The sequence below is a fragment of the Cololabis saira genome, chromosome 21, assembly GCF_033807715.1.
Source record: "Cololabis saira isolate AMF1-May2022 chromosome 21, fColSai1.1, whole genome shotgun sequence".
Classification (NCBI taxonomy): domain Eukaryota; kingdom Metazoa; phylum Chordata; class Actinopteri; order Beloniformes; family Belonidae; genus Cololabis; species Cololabis saira.
In genome coordinates this window covers 7,130,789-7,146,544 of record NC_084607.1, presented here as the reverse complement: position 1 = coordinate 7,146,544, position 15,756 = coordinate 7,130,789, and the positions used below count along the sequence as shown (strand labels likewise).

At 41.4% G+C, this 15,756-nt stretch overlaps 1 protein-coding gene and 1 non-coding gene across 2 annotated transcripts; both read left to right on the top strand.

Annotated features, from left to right (window-relative positions):
* The first annotated feature begins 551 nt into the window (after positions 1-551).
* On the top strand, positions 552-667 carry trnal-caa (transfer RNA leucine (anticodon CAA)). Its single transcript has 2 exons — positions 552-589; positions 633-667. It is a non-coding gene; the product is annotated as a tRNA-Leu (tRNA).
* A 6,141-nt stretch (positions 668-6,808) lies between these two features.
* On the top strand, positions 6,809-14,643 carry LOC133422637 (uncharacterized). Its single transcript, XM_061712662.1, has 4 exons — positions 6,809-6,995; positions 9,579-10,172; positions 10,261-10,380; positions 13,001-14,643. The coding sequence occupies exons 1-4, from the start codon at positions 6,982-6,984 to the stop codon at positions 14,034-14,036; spliced, it is 1,764 nt and encodes a 587-aa protein (XP_061568646.1). The 5' UTR covers positions 6,809-6,981; the 3' UTR covers positions 14,037-14,643.
* The last annotated feature ends 1,113 nt before the right edge of the window (positions 14,644-15,756 follow it).

Here is a 15,756-nt window from a genome sequence, read left to right as displayed (position 1 = left end):
TCTGTGTTTGACTGCTCTCATTCTTTTGAACAATTCCCTTTATTTAACACTACATTTTAATATTGAGTCAAAAGCAACTGAGCAGACACTTAAGCATTCGATTTCAGTGACTACCATGTCACATTCTGAAAAGGGACCAAATTAAGAAAAAGTGTTTTTGGCATACGGTATGTTTTAAGTTGCTATTCTAACGGTAAACTTAATGGTAAATATAATCAGAGCTTCCGAAGAAGCCTCATATGTTTTGCGCTGCTTTGACTTTGAAGAAAGATTTTTTAAAAAGCTGGGGTTTTTGTTTTTTTTTTTGTTTTTTTTTTTACTGCATGATGTGGCCCGTGTCCTCTCATTATTCTGCTGATCTGGATTTCTTCAAAGACCCCGTGTGAAGCTTGATGTTGGTTAATTTCTGTATGATTATCACCTCAATATATCAGATCACTACACTATATAGGGTGCATATAGACTAATGTGAAACAGCATTTAAAATTGTCTTCAGAAACCAGTATTGTCATCTTCTGTCCTTCATAACTTTGTGAAGTGACAGAAGCAGCGTCAGGATGGCCGAGTGGTCTAAGGCGCCAGACTCAAGGACTGACTATTTCCTTCATCTTCACGGAGGGTTTGTGGTCTCCCTGTGGAGGCGTGGGTTCAAATCCCACTTCTGACAACATTTTTAATGAAGTGCAAAATTCTTCCTGGTGGATGTTGGAGCATCAATTTATAATTAATATAATTTAACTTAATTTTGTATTTATATCATTTTCATATTAATTTACTTAATTGAATATTTCATCATTTAAGTATTCATTTATCTATCTAATTTTGAATGAATGTCCATTCCACATTGTTACAGTACCTCAAACTGTCAGGGTGGCAGAGCGGTCTAAGACGCTGCGTTCAGGTAGCAGTCTCTGTTGGATGGTTCAAATCCCACTCCTGACATTGTTAATGTGACCTGCTCACATGTAATACAGGCATTCAGAAACAATTTATGAAAACCAATTAATCCTACCCCAGACCTCAGCAGCTTCACCCAATGGTTGTCGGTCAACTTCCATCTGCAGGTTATCTTGAACATTCATATTCCCTCTTACTGTTACCTTCAAGACCTGAAGAACATCTTAAGAAAGTGAAATGCCTCCACCATAGTCATATTTTACTCAATAGGTCCACACTCATTTTCCGACTACAGCAAATCCTCCTCCCACACATTTCCCGAACGTTTCAGAAGTAAGTGCAAATACATTCTTTTTATTGAAAAATCTGTGCTGTAACGTACATGTTACTACCGGTGATGTTACCCATAAAGGTTGTTTTGGGACGGATGCTAAATCCTGTGAATGTAAAGGTATGTACGGATAAACAATACAATGCAGTGCAAAAAAAGAAAAAAAGGAGTTTTCCTCCAAATTGGCAATAAATCTTTACAACCCATAAACCATAGATATTTTCAATCCCTGTTAACCATATTAACAACAATAACATTAATACGTAAATACAGTGTATATAGTAGAATGTGAATAAACTACAACTCTCCATCCCCTGGGGGAATCATGATGGTACTCACAGGCATTCATTCACTGTTTAGCATGAGATAACCCACACTACAGTGTTAAATTTGTATTTGCTAATAAACAGACACAGTTACACATCTATGTGTCTGTGTGACTGATGCTCCAACTGTTCAAGTATTGCATTTTATTCATACACTTTTTTTTTTTTTTTTTAATCTAATCTTTTTAATCTAGTGGAGCCGCGTTTTAGGAGACGGGCAGATGGAAGCCTGAACTTAACTGACACCATAGAAGCATCAAAGCACCAAAAGGTAGATACATCTAAGCAAGAACAAGGTCTTGACTGTTTACAAAATATATTAACAATTCAAAATATCTAATTACAAAATAATAACACTGAAAACAGTCATGTTTTAATAGTATGTATGGGATTGTATTTTTCAGATCTTTCATCGGGGCCTGCAGTCCAGCTCAGTGGCCTGACTGTAACAGGGTGGTGGAGGCGTCTTCCTGAAGCTCAGTGACTGTAACAGGGTGGTGGAGGCGTCTTCCTGAAGCTCAGTGACTGTAACAGGGTGGTGGAGGCGTCTTCCTGAAGCTCAATGACTGTAACAGGGTGGTGGAGGCGTCTTCCTGAAGTTCAGTGATTGTAACAGGGTGGTGGAGGCGTCTTCCTGAAGCTTAATGACTGTAACAGGGTGGTGGAGGCGTCTTCCTGAGACTCTCTACCCAAATGCTGTGCACTGTGACGGGAAAAAGGTGTCCCGGTTCACAGTGGTGGCTCATTTGTACAAGCACATCCGGGAGTGTCTGATGACAAACGGTAGCGTGATGAGTGAGACCACCATCCAGCTCCCCGTAGTAAACGCTGCCACACTCACATAATGGTGAGTACCTCAACATACTTCATATACAGTTCAGTACAGAACGATTTGAACAATGACAGAATCCGTACAATTTTTCACCAAAACAATGGATTTACAATGAAAACAATCAAGTGTTATCTTTCACCTTTATTGCTGCTGACAACTTTACAGAGATTTCACATTACCTCTCATTTAACTGCATTTTAAAGGTAATTACAGCCTTAAAAAGAAAGTACTAATCTTCTTATATATCTATTTCACACAGGTACAGCAGGCGCAGCAGAGGACAGGAACAAAAAATTCTGCTGCAGGGCATCCACCCAAGATCCACCCATGGCTGGCCAGAAAAACCTTCAACGTTACAGAAAGAACCCTCCCTGCTTTCAGCTAGTTTACTTCCGCCTCATCAATTTATTTTGCCACCTAATACTGCTGGGGAAGCACAACTGAAAGGGAGGCCACAACCCCAAGCCATTTTCCCAACTCCACAGCTCCATCCACAGCTGCCCTTCCTGTCACAACTGACACCTGGCTACGTTGTCCCATCAGTGTCTGCATCCTCACAGGTGACGGCTGCACCTGGATGCTCACAATACAAACATTCGTACATACCATTATCGTCACAATCCACCCAGACACAACCACACGATGAAAGCAGACGTAGGAAACAGGTAGAAGAGCACACAGCCCAAGGAAAAAGGAAATACACTAGAAAAACAGATGTGGTTATTTGCAGCAAGTGCAAAAAAAGCCGAAAAACGTCATCACACAGGCAGTATTTTGGCAACTGGTACTGTGGAGAAACAGAAACACAGTCATATGATGAATGGAGGGCTGTATTGGAGAAAAAGGGCTACAGAAAAAGAAAAAACTGAAAACAAGGACCCCTCTGCTTCTTAAAAGTTAACTAGTTGTGTTTAGTTTAGTAGGTGGTGACTTTTTTGCTGTTTTAAGTTTTTGTGTTTGGATTTAACAGCTTTTTAAATCTTCATCCTTTTGGGACTAATTGTTATGGCTATTTTTTTTATTTTTAAATATTAGTCATTACATGCCTTTCTACATCTTATTGTAAAATATTAGTATTGTAAATATAAATGAGTAATTACGTGCCTTTCTACATCTTAATGTTACAGCTACAATTGTTATTGTTGTTATTGCTGTTTTATTTTACGATGTAAATTTTTATTTATATAAGTAAATAGAAGTTTATAAATATGAGTCAGCATTTATTGTGATTTATGCTGTTCCTATTATTGTTATTGTCATTATTTCATTGTTTTACTTTACTTTACATGTTTTACTTTATTAGTCAGGGGCAATTTTTATTTCATTTAAATATAAGCCTCACTCACAGTAACAGCATGTGTACTTTGGCGACATCTGCTGGTCAAGTATTACAACTGCTACAAAGATTAAAGCAGTGACCCTCTACAGGAGGTTATTTTATACTTGGATAGCTAAATAAATCAATGTGTTACCAGAGCAAATTAAAGATAGTTGTGGGTTTTTTTAATAGTTTTTTTGTTCAGGAAGTTTTAGTTATGAAAAAAGGTTAGTTTTCATTTTATTCTTAGTTTTTTAGTACTGAATTACAGATATTTACAAAAAGAAATCTGAAATGAAGCTGGAAACATAAAAAAAAAACAAGACACAAAATGGAAATTAAAGCAAATTTGACCTTTAATTCTATATCGTTTCAGTTAGTTTTACGTTTTAATTTTTTTTTTCTCTTAGATATAGTTATAGTCTTTGTTTTTGTTAACTATCATAACTCTTTAACTATCAGTGAACTCAGGACCTAAAGAGTGTGGCTGCGTATGATTCAAAACTCTTTTCAGAGCTCAGTAAAACGCAACCGTTGTCTTCTTATCTAACAAGCTCCTCGTAAAAAGACAAGCAATGGCCAGATTTGATCCAGCTTGGCGCTGTTCCCTGAATCCCTGGTCCACAGCTTCCCTTCAGCTGAGTTATAACTAGGTTAAACGTCTGCTGCGTTTCATTCGTACCGGGAAGACTGAATTTCTGAGTTCCAGGTAGGACGTTTCAACTGGAACCCCCTGAAGTCAAAACACACTACCCCTTCTTAGCCAATGTAACTATTTAACTTAGCTAATTTAACTGTTCGTGATGCTTCTGTCTTGTTTTTATTCACATGATGTCACATATACACAAAATAGTAGGCCTATTAAAGCATAGCATATTTGCCCCAGTGCTGTTTGTATGTCCTAGTTTACTCGTACATTGTGATGATATAAGTGCAAACAATAGGGAATATCAGGGGATGTCCTGGCACAAAAAGAGAGAGGAAAAAAGACAAAATAAACCACCAAAAAGAACAACTTACCCCAAATGTCTTCATCTACACCTCCCAACCACTAGATAACAAGTCATGGATATTGAGAATATGTCGACATTTTATCATTATAAACGTCTACAAATCAAAAAGATGCACCGACTGCGATGAATATGGTTATAAAACACTTATTCAATATTTTTTTCAGACGTCATTATGTAAGACGTCCTCAAACATTAAGATTGTGCAAACAACTACAGCTTTTCTTGTTGCTCCACCAGGGGACGCTGCAAAAGCCCGGATTCAGCCTCAGCTCAACTAAAACTAAAACTAAACATTCAAAGCTTATTTATTCACTTATGATTTTTTTATTGTGCTCATTAGTTCAGTTATTTTCACCCTACTCTCTCTAAGCTGCTACTAATGCTGTTTATAATTTTAAAAAGGTCTTTTTTTATCTCAAAATTTAAAAAAAATGTATCATACACACTGAAACAATGTTTGTTTTGTTCGGGTGAGGTCACATTGTATAACGATGTGCCGCTAGTAAGACGTTATTTAACATTGTGACGGTGGTAACGGGTTTATTAATGACCACGTCAAGCTGCAAAGTAGTTAAATAACTTTTTACTTGTTATTTTATCTGTTCACAGCGGCGGAGCCAGAACATTTTCAGTGGGGTGGCCAGGATGGAGGCTGAAATAATTTGGGGGTGGCATAGAAATCACTATTGCAGGAACATAAAAAGGTTGAAAATGCAGCGCTATACGCTTAGGCTACACTATACAAATTTACAAATGCACTGCGATATAGACTCTTTTAATTAACATATTTATTATTCTATTGTTATATTCATACTTGTTTTTAAACTGTGTAGAGTTGAGTTGATTGATTGTTGCTGACTGTTGTATTTATGTTGTATGTAGGGGCTGCTACTGGGAAAGTTACACAGAATTTCAGCTGTGATGATAAGGCATTCTGTTCCATTCTAATACTGTCCCAAATTAAATCAACGTTTGATTTAATTTAAATTTCAAAATAGACATGAACAAACATCACAAAAACTATTATGCAAACATTGTATTCGTTTCATTTGTCACACATTCAGTTTACAACAACTGTATTCTGCGATTATCATGGTTTGCAGCAAAACGATTGACAAAGTAGAGGCAGCTCCACAAATCACTTTCAGCCCAGGGTAAACTCCAAGAAAGGTTCAAATTCGTTTGCATCCTATTCTACCAACATGTGGAATTCCTTACCGACAGCCATAAAAGAGAGCAAATCCCTAATCTCCTTCAAGTCTGCCCTAAAAAACCACCTACAGGAGGCTGCTACTCGTAACTGGGAATAATCAAAGCCTCTATTTCACATCCCGCTGTTCCTTCTGATTATTGTTTCTTGGTTTTTTTTTTTTTTTTTTTTTTTCTGCTTTTGTTTTGTATTACCTAGCATATTCTATTTGTCTCATCACCTTTTTAGTCTCTCTCGGAGCAAAATAAGAGTTAATTCCCCCCTTTTCTTTTTTTACAATCTTCCCTACAAAGTACTGCTTCTTACCTGTATGTCATTCAATGTTATATGAGTTAAAAAAAAGGTCTCCAATGTAAACAAGTGTAATGCTTTCTTGGAATAATGCCTTTTAGTTGACTTTGTATCAGCGAATCTGTACTGTCATGAAACTGTACCTGATCCTATGCAATTCTTCTAATAAATTCTTCAATCAATCAATCAAAGTCATCTAAGTCCAGGGACTTAGCTCGACGAGACTCCACACTTAAAACACCAAGATTGCTCAGTCTATCATCGTCCATGGTGGATCTCAAATACGTCTTAACAAGCTTGAGTAGAAGTTGGCAGAAGTATGAACAGACGGTTCATACTTCTGCCCGCATCATGCACCAAAAACAAAACAAAACAGACAATAGTTTCCTTTCTCCTGAATATTAGCATTGGATCGGCCAAAGGGGAAAAGTGGGCGGGTACGCTGTGTTGTGATTGGCTGACAGAGTCCGAGCGCCTTCGTTGATTGGCTGTCCGTCTTGAAGTGGGCGGAGTCTGAGCGCACAGCTGATCCAATCTAACACACGCCGCCGGTCTCGGTCGTTTTCGTGCTGTCAAAACGCTGATCGTGTCCCGGGAAGGGGTTAAAGCGGGTGCGGTTTACGAAAAACGAAAGCAAACATACCAGAGCCCAAGTTTCAGCCTTTCTTCCCGAGTTATGGTTATGTTGTTTCATTTCCGTGAAGCTCCTAACGAAGCAGATCACCGACCTCGTTGCTCGTGAAGACTTGTGGAGAGGAGAGAGATGTCTGAAGCAAGGTAAAGTTTTATTGTCTGTTTTAAAAGACGGAAAAACGACCAACATGGGGCTATTTATCACGTGAATATCTCACAGAGGGACTTAACTAAATAAACATCTGTAATCCTGGCTGCTTTTCACTTTTAGAAATGTTTAGACAGGCAACATTGGTGGTGTTTCCTCCATCAGCAGTTCCTTAAAGCTACAGACACGTTTCTGGAGTTTTCCCAGCTAAAAACATGTTTCTGTGCTTCTTTAAATTATTCAATTCATATCAGCATTTAAATAAGTGCTCAAAGTTCTTCATTTATCAAGTTGTATTTAAATATTGGTCGAAATGGTCGTAAAATAAGTTTAACTTTGGTGACGTGTGCTATAACTGCTGCCGAGATTAAAGTGATGACTCTCTACTGGGGGTTATTTTTATTTCAGATATTTAAATTGAGTAGTTCAGTACTCGAGTTGAGGGGGGATGAGTGAGGATGAGGGGGGATGGCATGCCCCCTGAAATAAAAACGTTCCAAATCATCCCCCCTTTCCATCCCTTATGTCATTTCATCAATGAATGTGGTTTTATTTCAACATTTATAGTCATCACCAGAAAAATAACACCAGAAAAATAACTTATTTGACAATTTTCACCTGTTTCAAGTAAATTTTCACTTGAAATAAGTAGGAAAATCTGCCAGTGGGACAAGATTTATCTTCTCATTACAAGCAAAAAAATCTTGTTCCACTGGCAGATTTTTCTACTTATTTCAAGTGAAAATTTACTTGAAACAGGTGAAAATTGTTGTTTTTTCCAGTGATGAGTCTTGTTTTAAGTGCAATGAGATTTCTTTTACTAAAATGAGACATTTTAACTAGAAATAAGACAAATATTCTTGTTAAGATTTTGAGTTTTTGCAGTGATCCATTTTACTTATCCTGTGAAGGACAGAGTCATATTGATAAGTTCAGAAAACTGTTTTTTATTGTTGTGTTTTGATGTATTTGATGTAAGCCCAGTGGATATTTAAAGCTTACAGAAGGCTGTATTTAACTGCTGCTATGTCATTCCTGCAGTATTTCTGCAGGTGTTTTGGTCAGTGCTATTATTTGTAATATATTATATTATTTGTAATCAGCACAAATTATCTGTCCCCATATGATAAAATCCACCATCCCCCCTGATTTCTTTTTACAACTCGAGTACTGGAGTAGTTGGCCCAAACATATCAATATATGTATATCAGACATCAGTGTGTGGATCTAGATGTGTGAAAGTGGAATCCTGTGGCATTAATATGAACCAAACTGTAAATAAAGAGGTTAAGAAACAGGTTGAAAACATAAAGAGGTGAACCTGCCTTTCCTGTATAGGCTAGGCTTTACCCCAACACAGCAGACCCCCATGACCCCGAATGGATGCAATCTTCTTATTCAATAAGTAGTGTGCTGTTGGCAGTCTGTGGTGTATCTATTACGTAATAATAACTAGACAATTTCCTCGCAGAAATTTCGAGAGTGCCACGGCGGGGTGCTGCCCATTTGCATTTGCATTTGCATATTTGCAAGCAATAAAGGTGAAGGACTCAAAAATTAGTCCGATGACACCACACAGGATGTGCTGTTGGCAGTCTGTGGTGTATCTATTACATAATAATAATAATAATAATAATAATAATAATAATAATAATAATAATAATAATAATAATAATAATGGGCTTGAACCTGGGTCCTCCAGGCCCCAGCCCACCTCTGTAGCTAGGCTACCTTAAGATATAAATATGTAAGAATAAAAAAAATGTAATAAAACAAAAAGATGCTAAAGGAAACAATTCTGCACAAATTTTGCAATAGTTATTGCACATGACTCGACATGCTGATGCATGAAGGCAGTAGGCGTTGTAAAGAATTGATGAGTTTTTTAATGCACAAAAGTAAGTAAGAAGGTCAAGTTTATTTATATAGCCCCTTCACAGACAAGGAAACTTCACATGGTGCTTCACAAGAAATAAAAGTAAAAATATAATAAAAACAGGACGATACAGATAAAAAGCTCCTAGAATAAAAGTACATAAAATCAACATGATGGTCATAAAGCAACCCTCTTACTGATGTGAGTAATGATAAAGCGTTGATGGCGTCTAGAGAACGTAGAGACGGCCGGAGATCTGTCTAATCAAGCTCTGGTCACATGATTATACTGTACTTACTATGTTTATAGTGCATTTATTCAGTTTACAGTACTCTTGTTCAGTTTCAGTTTCTTTTTACTGTATTTTTTATTTTTCATACTTCATTTTGTTTATTTAGTTCATGTTGTCCGACTTTGAGCTGCTGTAGCACCGGAATTTCCCCTCTGGGGATCAATAAAGGACTATCTTTTCTTATCTTACGTCAGGCTCCGATGTAGGAGGGGGCCTGACTATGCAGAGCTCTGAATGTCAGCAGCAATATTTTAAAGTTAAAAAGATTTCCGTGTGAGGGTGGACAGATGCGTGTTCAGGAAGGTGATGACTTTGGGGACGAAACTGTTTATGAGTCTGTTACTTGACCAACGATGCAGAGAGAGACACGTCTATCCTGTTCATCCTAATTAGAAGCTGTTTGTTTTACAGCAACGAGCTGCAGGAGGCCTTGTGTCGTTACATCTCAGATACGCTCACCTACATCCACACGGTGAGGGAGTTCTGTGGGAGGTTCTCTAAATGGACGCTCAGGAGGGAGACGGAGCTGCACATGATGATGGACATCAAAGACAGAGCTGATAAAATCAGCTTGGACCTGAGCCATTTCACACAGTCGGAGGACAAAGGAAAGGCCTTCGTGGAGTACATGGGAAACAAGTTCACTCAGTTCACTGCAGACAGCAAGCGCGAGGAGCTGCAGAAGGAGCTGGCCGCAGTGTTGAAGGATGTCCTGGGAGGTCTGGAGAAGCTGAACTGCTTCCTGGGCGCAGTGGAGAAGCTGGCCGTCACCTCTCTGCACGTGTTCACGGAGAACGATGTCTTGAACCTCTCTGAAGAAATCAGCCTGGATCACGTTCAGGCCGTCATCGCCGCCGTGCGACGCATCTGTCCACTGCTCCTGGAGTTCAAGAGAGACGCAAGCGTCTTCTTCCTCCCCAGACTTCAGAACGCCGACGTCATGGCCTACCAGCTGGACCGATACGTCCAGACCAGCAGGAAAATCTGTGAGAAGATGGAGAAGAGGTAAACAACAAACAACATGCATTTTACAGAGATAATTCCTCTAATAAAGAATATTGTGTGAAGAGAAAAGTAACAACGTCTGTCTCAGCTGCTTCAGGGACTTCAGCCTGAAGACGGTCCAGGAGGTGGCGGTGGAGCTCAGACGGTGTCTGACTGAGAGGAACATACGGCAGATGCTTGATCACATCAATCAGCTGGATGACATCAGGTGAGATTCACCCCAAACATCAGGGGGTCATGAATCACGTAACAATTCATCGGTTTGAACCGATTTTCCCTTGAATGATCCGATAACGATTCATAAAATTCCCAAATCAGTCAAATCATCAAAACTTGTTTTGTACACTATACATGGCTTTTCTAATGATCAGAACCAAGTACCTCTCTCTCCCGGTCGCTCCAAAAGCTAATGAAACTCATTTTAAGATTTGAATTGATATTTACCCTTGCAATAGTTTTCTTAGACAAAGATTTAATATAGATTGTAATAATTGTAAATTCTGTGACCCAGTTCTCTATTGTTTCGAGACTATCTCTCCACTCCGTTACATATTTCATATGTACGGGAATGAACCCCCCCTGCTGTCAAGGTACGTGGATACTTCTTTAAGACAAACCGGCTTGCCCGGTCACGCCCTCAGGTTTACCTATAAAGCACCTGTGCTGGCGTGTAATCAGTGATTGTTTGATCTCCACCTGAGTCAAGGTGCAGCGTGAGACGATCTGTGTTACAGAGAAGTGTTTGTGTGTGTGTGTGTGTGTGTGTGTGTGTGTGTGTGTGTGTGTCGAGGAGATCTGGCGTCGCTTCAGCAGGGCGGACGTCGACCTGTTTGCTTCCAGGGAGTCAACGCATTACGAACGACGGTCCTCCCCTGTGGTGGGATGCCCTGGCGCACCCATGGTCTCGGGGTCTTCTCTATGCCTTCCCTCTGTTCACTCTTCTCCAGCCTCTCCTTCACAGAATTCAGGTGGAAGGGGTGAAGCTGATTCTGGTGGCTCCTCTTTGGCCCCACATTGCTGTGGTTTTCGGCAATTCCACCTCTCCTGGACGGCACACTATGGGTTCTCCCGCTTCGGCGGGACCTGCTGTCCCAGGCGAGCGAAGCCCTGTTCCACCCCTTCTCTGGGCTCCTGGCTTTAGGCTTGCCGGAGTCTTTGGTGAAGACTGTGCAAGTGGCCTGGGCACCTTCCACTAGGGCTCCCTACTCATACCGTTGGGGGGTATTTACCACTTGGTGTGGGGCTCAACAGATGGATCCCTATTCAGCCACCGCCCGGGGCATCCTGTCATTCTTGCAGTCTCAATTGGAGGCTGGGAAGTCTGCCGCCACCCTGCAAGATATGGTGGCAGCTGTCAAGGCAGTTTGTGTCGAAGAGCATGCATTAAGGGTGCTTGCGGTTCGTAGGACTGGACCTTCAGTCCCTCCTTGGGCCTTCGATATCGTCCTGAGCGACCGCTCCGTTCTTGACTTTTTGTTTGGTTTCTTTTGGTCAGTCTTGCGGCTTGCAGACTGTCCTGAACAGCCCGTCTGCCACTCAGGCTTGGCCTTTGCGTCTTGCGGGGCCTCGTCCTGATTGGTATGTAAATAGTGTACATTTGTAAATAGTTTGTTTGTCTCTTTTTGGTGTACTGAGCTTGTGGGCTGCACCGTCTCCTCACGTGGTGTCTTAAAGAGTTCCCCGTACATATGAAATATGTAACGGAGTGGAGAGATATGGCCCTTTTGCACTAGTACTTACTCGGGCCGACTCGGCTCGTCACGCCTCTACCCGCTTTGTCCCTGTTTGTTTTTCCACAGCCAGGTGAGAAGGGGGCAGGTTGGGGTGAAGCTGCTGTGACGTACTCGATTGCGCAACCCCTTTGTTCATGTCGGCGCTGATGAGAAATCAGCTGGAGCCGCGAGCGGCTGAGAGTAAAACAGCCCGTCTACATCCCTTTTTTAATTCTCTCCTCAGCCACCAGGTTTATGAACATCTGCACCTCAGAGTTGGATCACCAAACAGACGTTTTGCGCTTTATAATAAAATCGCCGCGGGTCGCTCTCGCGCTGACTCCCGCTTCCTGATTCAAACGTCTAACGGCCCCGCCCCCCGACCAATCACTGGCGCGGAGGGTGGTGACGTCAGAAATAGTCCCGGCTCAGCCCGGTTAGAACCTCGCCAGAATGGTTACAGAAAAAGTATCTGCTTGGAGCGGCCTCTCAGCCCCTAGTGCAAAAGCGCAAGACAGGGCCGTGGCGGGTAGAACCGAGCTGAGGTGGGACTAGTGCAAAAGGGCCATTAGTCTCGATACGATAGAGAACGTTTGGTTACTTTGTAACCTTGGTTCTCTGAGTGAAGAGACTATCGCTCCAAATTTCAGGCCGCTCTGAGACATGTTTCGATCAAACTATCAATGGTTACACGCCAGCACAGGTGCTTTATAGGTAAACCGGGCAAGCCGTTGTGTCTTAAAGAAGTATCCACGTACCTTGACAGCAGGGGGGTTAATTCCCGTACACGTGAAATATGTAACGGAGTGGAGAGATAGTCTCTTCACTCAGAGAACCAAGGTTACAAAGTAACCAAACGATATTGAAACTATTGAACATGTTTCTTTGATTGTCATTATACCAGAACTTTTTGGGGAGGTAAACAATGGCGGTCGCCTCCACCTGTAAAACCATTTACACCAACGCGGCTGTGATGGACAGCCCCCCCCTCTTTTGCTTATCCTAGAAGTTTAACTCCCATGATGATGTACCCTTTAATCTTACCAACACTGATGTTCATATATACATTTCACTTACACCTCTGTGTTTCCCTGTTTTTAAATGTTACTTTCCCAGGATGGACACACACTTCCGGATGGTGTTCTTGTTCCAGGAGGACTCGTATCACGGTTTCATGAAAGAGTTTAGCGAGCGCCGGCCCAGGATGCTGCGGTCGCTGACCGAGCTGGAGGAAAACGCGGTTCAGTTGGACCGGATGAGTAAAGGAGCCAAGATCTCCAGCGTGGCGGGCAGCTCGGTGGGCGTAGTCGGAGGCGTGCTGTCCATCGTCGGTCTGGCGCTGATCCCTGTCACGGCCGGAGTGTCTCTCGCTCTGACCATGACCGGCCTCGGCTTGGGGGTCACCAGCGGGGTCAACAGCATCGTCACGACCGCCACCGAAGTGGGAGTTAACCGCACGCAGCAGAAGAAAGCTGGGGAAGTCCTCCAAAGCTTCATGGAGGATGTGACGAAACTCCAGGACTCCCTGGAGGAGGTGACCAGACAAACCATCTCCAAAATGGAGGCAAGCGAGTTAGATCTGGCTCTGGGCGTGGGAAAGGCGCTCTTTAAGTTTGGTACCGTTGGCAAAGGCATTGATTCCTTCGTAGACGGGTGCTCGGCTGTCAAGGTGTTGAAGAGTGAAGATCTGATCTCCGCTGGTAAAGTTCTGGCTCAGGAGGGTAAAGCTCTACGTAACGTCCCGCGGGTGGCCTCAGAAATCCCGGACGTTGGTCAGGCAGCCGCCAAAGGGTCTCTGGCCATCTCTCAGTCGGCCAGAGCTGGCCTCATCGCGGCCAATGCCCTCTTCATCGGGATGGACATCTTCTTCATCTGCAAGGACAGCATTAGCCTGGCCAAAGGCAGCGAGACCGAGGTGTCGCAGTTCATCAGGGCCCGAGCCGCTCTCTGGAGCTCAGAGATGAGCTCATGGAAGAAGATCCACGACTCCCTGCATGAAGGGCTGCTGACGTCGGGGAAGAAGGAGGCGGTCCTGGAGACGCCGTTTTATCGGGATGCTGAGCCGGAGGACCAGAGAGAGACGGAGGGGGAACGTCAGACTCGGGAGGTGGAGAAAAAACAGATGGACAAAAAGTCATGTGTCGTACAGTAAAAACCCATAAGGCGGTGACGCAACTCTTCCTGACACGATTAGATTGGATATTGTGTTGATGAAACACAACTAAAAGTTGACTTTTCACTCCTTTTAAATTTCAACATTTTTTAAATTCAGCTTTTAAAATCAGGAGCTTTAACTTTCAGCTGATGTTTTATAAACAATGAACACTTAACATTTCTAATGTTTCATCACAGATTTCAATGAAAAATACAATTAAACAAGAATATAACTTCTGTTTTATTTAATTATTTTAATTATGTGAGTTTTGACAGTGTTCCTGACTGAATTTCCCATCATGCACTAATTATTTTAGCACATCCTCATAGACGTGTGCTGGTATCACATGACTACATCCTTGATTCTGCTGCATATTTATGGCTTTTCATGTAGTTTTGATTGTATAAATAAATCAAGTTTCTTCTTTGGTCTTCACGGCTGCTGCATCCATGGATCGATGACATTTTGTCTCATCTGAACAAGTGATGAAAATCTCCATTTGAGGCCTGATTGTTAAAATTCTGATAAAATATTAACAGTATATGACGGAGCACAGCTGAGTTTTATGAAAAACTACGTACCTGGTGGGAAAGACAGTAACTGCTGCGTTTTTCAGCACGTGGACTCCACTTGATCACAAACTGCTGTACCAGAACAGGTCCAGTCAGGGTCACAGGACTTATATAATATACATACATAAAGAAGGTGGTACAAAACACAGAAACTGGGGTCTAATTTTTATTTATTTTTATTCCTCATCTTGATTGTTGCCATTAATCTGCTCGATATATTCATATATAATCTCACACTTTCACTTCCTGTATTGCTGGCACAACCTCGGAACCTTTAGTTTATGACCCAACCCTTTACAGAGAATGAAAACTGATTCAATCACAAGAAATCTGACGTCAATATAAGTTATTGCATTTCCAGGTTGACGCCCGTGCACGGGGCAGTTTTCCACCGTGGGAAGACTGAGGAGGGGTTGCCAAAGCAATTAAAAATAATACATTCATAATTAATGCTTCCCCTTTTCGTCTGTGAGTTGTTGCTGCCAGTTTTAGAGGGTTAATGTGTGATTTAATAATAGTTAAGCTTCAATTTATTTAATGAAAAACTGAGGTCCTCTGCTGAGGACCTCAGTTAGCCTGGCCAGATCTTCCTTTTCAATAAAAAAATAAATAAAAAAGGATCTGACTCCCCTGGATTTGACTTTGCTGTATTATGATATGGTTAAAGGGCTCTAATTAGACTCTCAAAAGTAACACCATAGACCCAGATTTTAGGCCATCAAGTCAAACTAAAACTAATATTGGATATTAAGGAGTAAGACTGTAATATCCCAGGAAATACTGACTTCTGGCTGTAAAAGACTGACAGCAGTGTTTGAAGGCGGGCAAAGGTTGCTCTTTATCAACAGACAGGACAAGTTCAAATATTACCTGAAGTGAGCGTGTTTATGAACACCTCACAAACTTCATCAAAAGGGTTATTAAAACATATTTACTTATTCTTTCATGTTATAATAAAAATAATAATAAATATATTTATATAATATAAATATTATATATTATATAATATAAAAATATAAAAACCCAGGCAGCACGGTGGCTTAGTGGTTAGCACTGGTCCCCGGTAGCAGGGTCTTACTGTGTGGAGTTTGCATGTTCTCCCCGTGCTTGCATGGGTTTCCTCGGGCTCCGTAGCACTCGCCGTG

What these genes read in the sequence shown, in the direction of transcription:
- LOC133422637 (XM_061712662.1), top strand. An exon ending in TGTGAGAAGATGGAGAAGAG is followed by an intron (nt 10,173 to 10,260) that starts GTAAACAACAAA and finishes CGTCTGTCTCAG; the next exon opens with CTGCTTCAGGGACTTCAGCC. An exon ending in AATCAGCTGGATGACATCAG is followed by an intron (nt 10,381 to 13,000) that starts GTGAGATTCACC and finishes TTACTTTCCCAG; the next exon opens with GATGGACACACACTTCCGGA.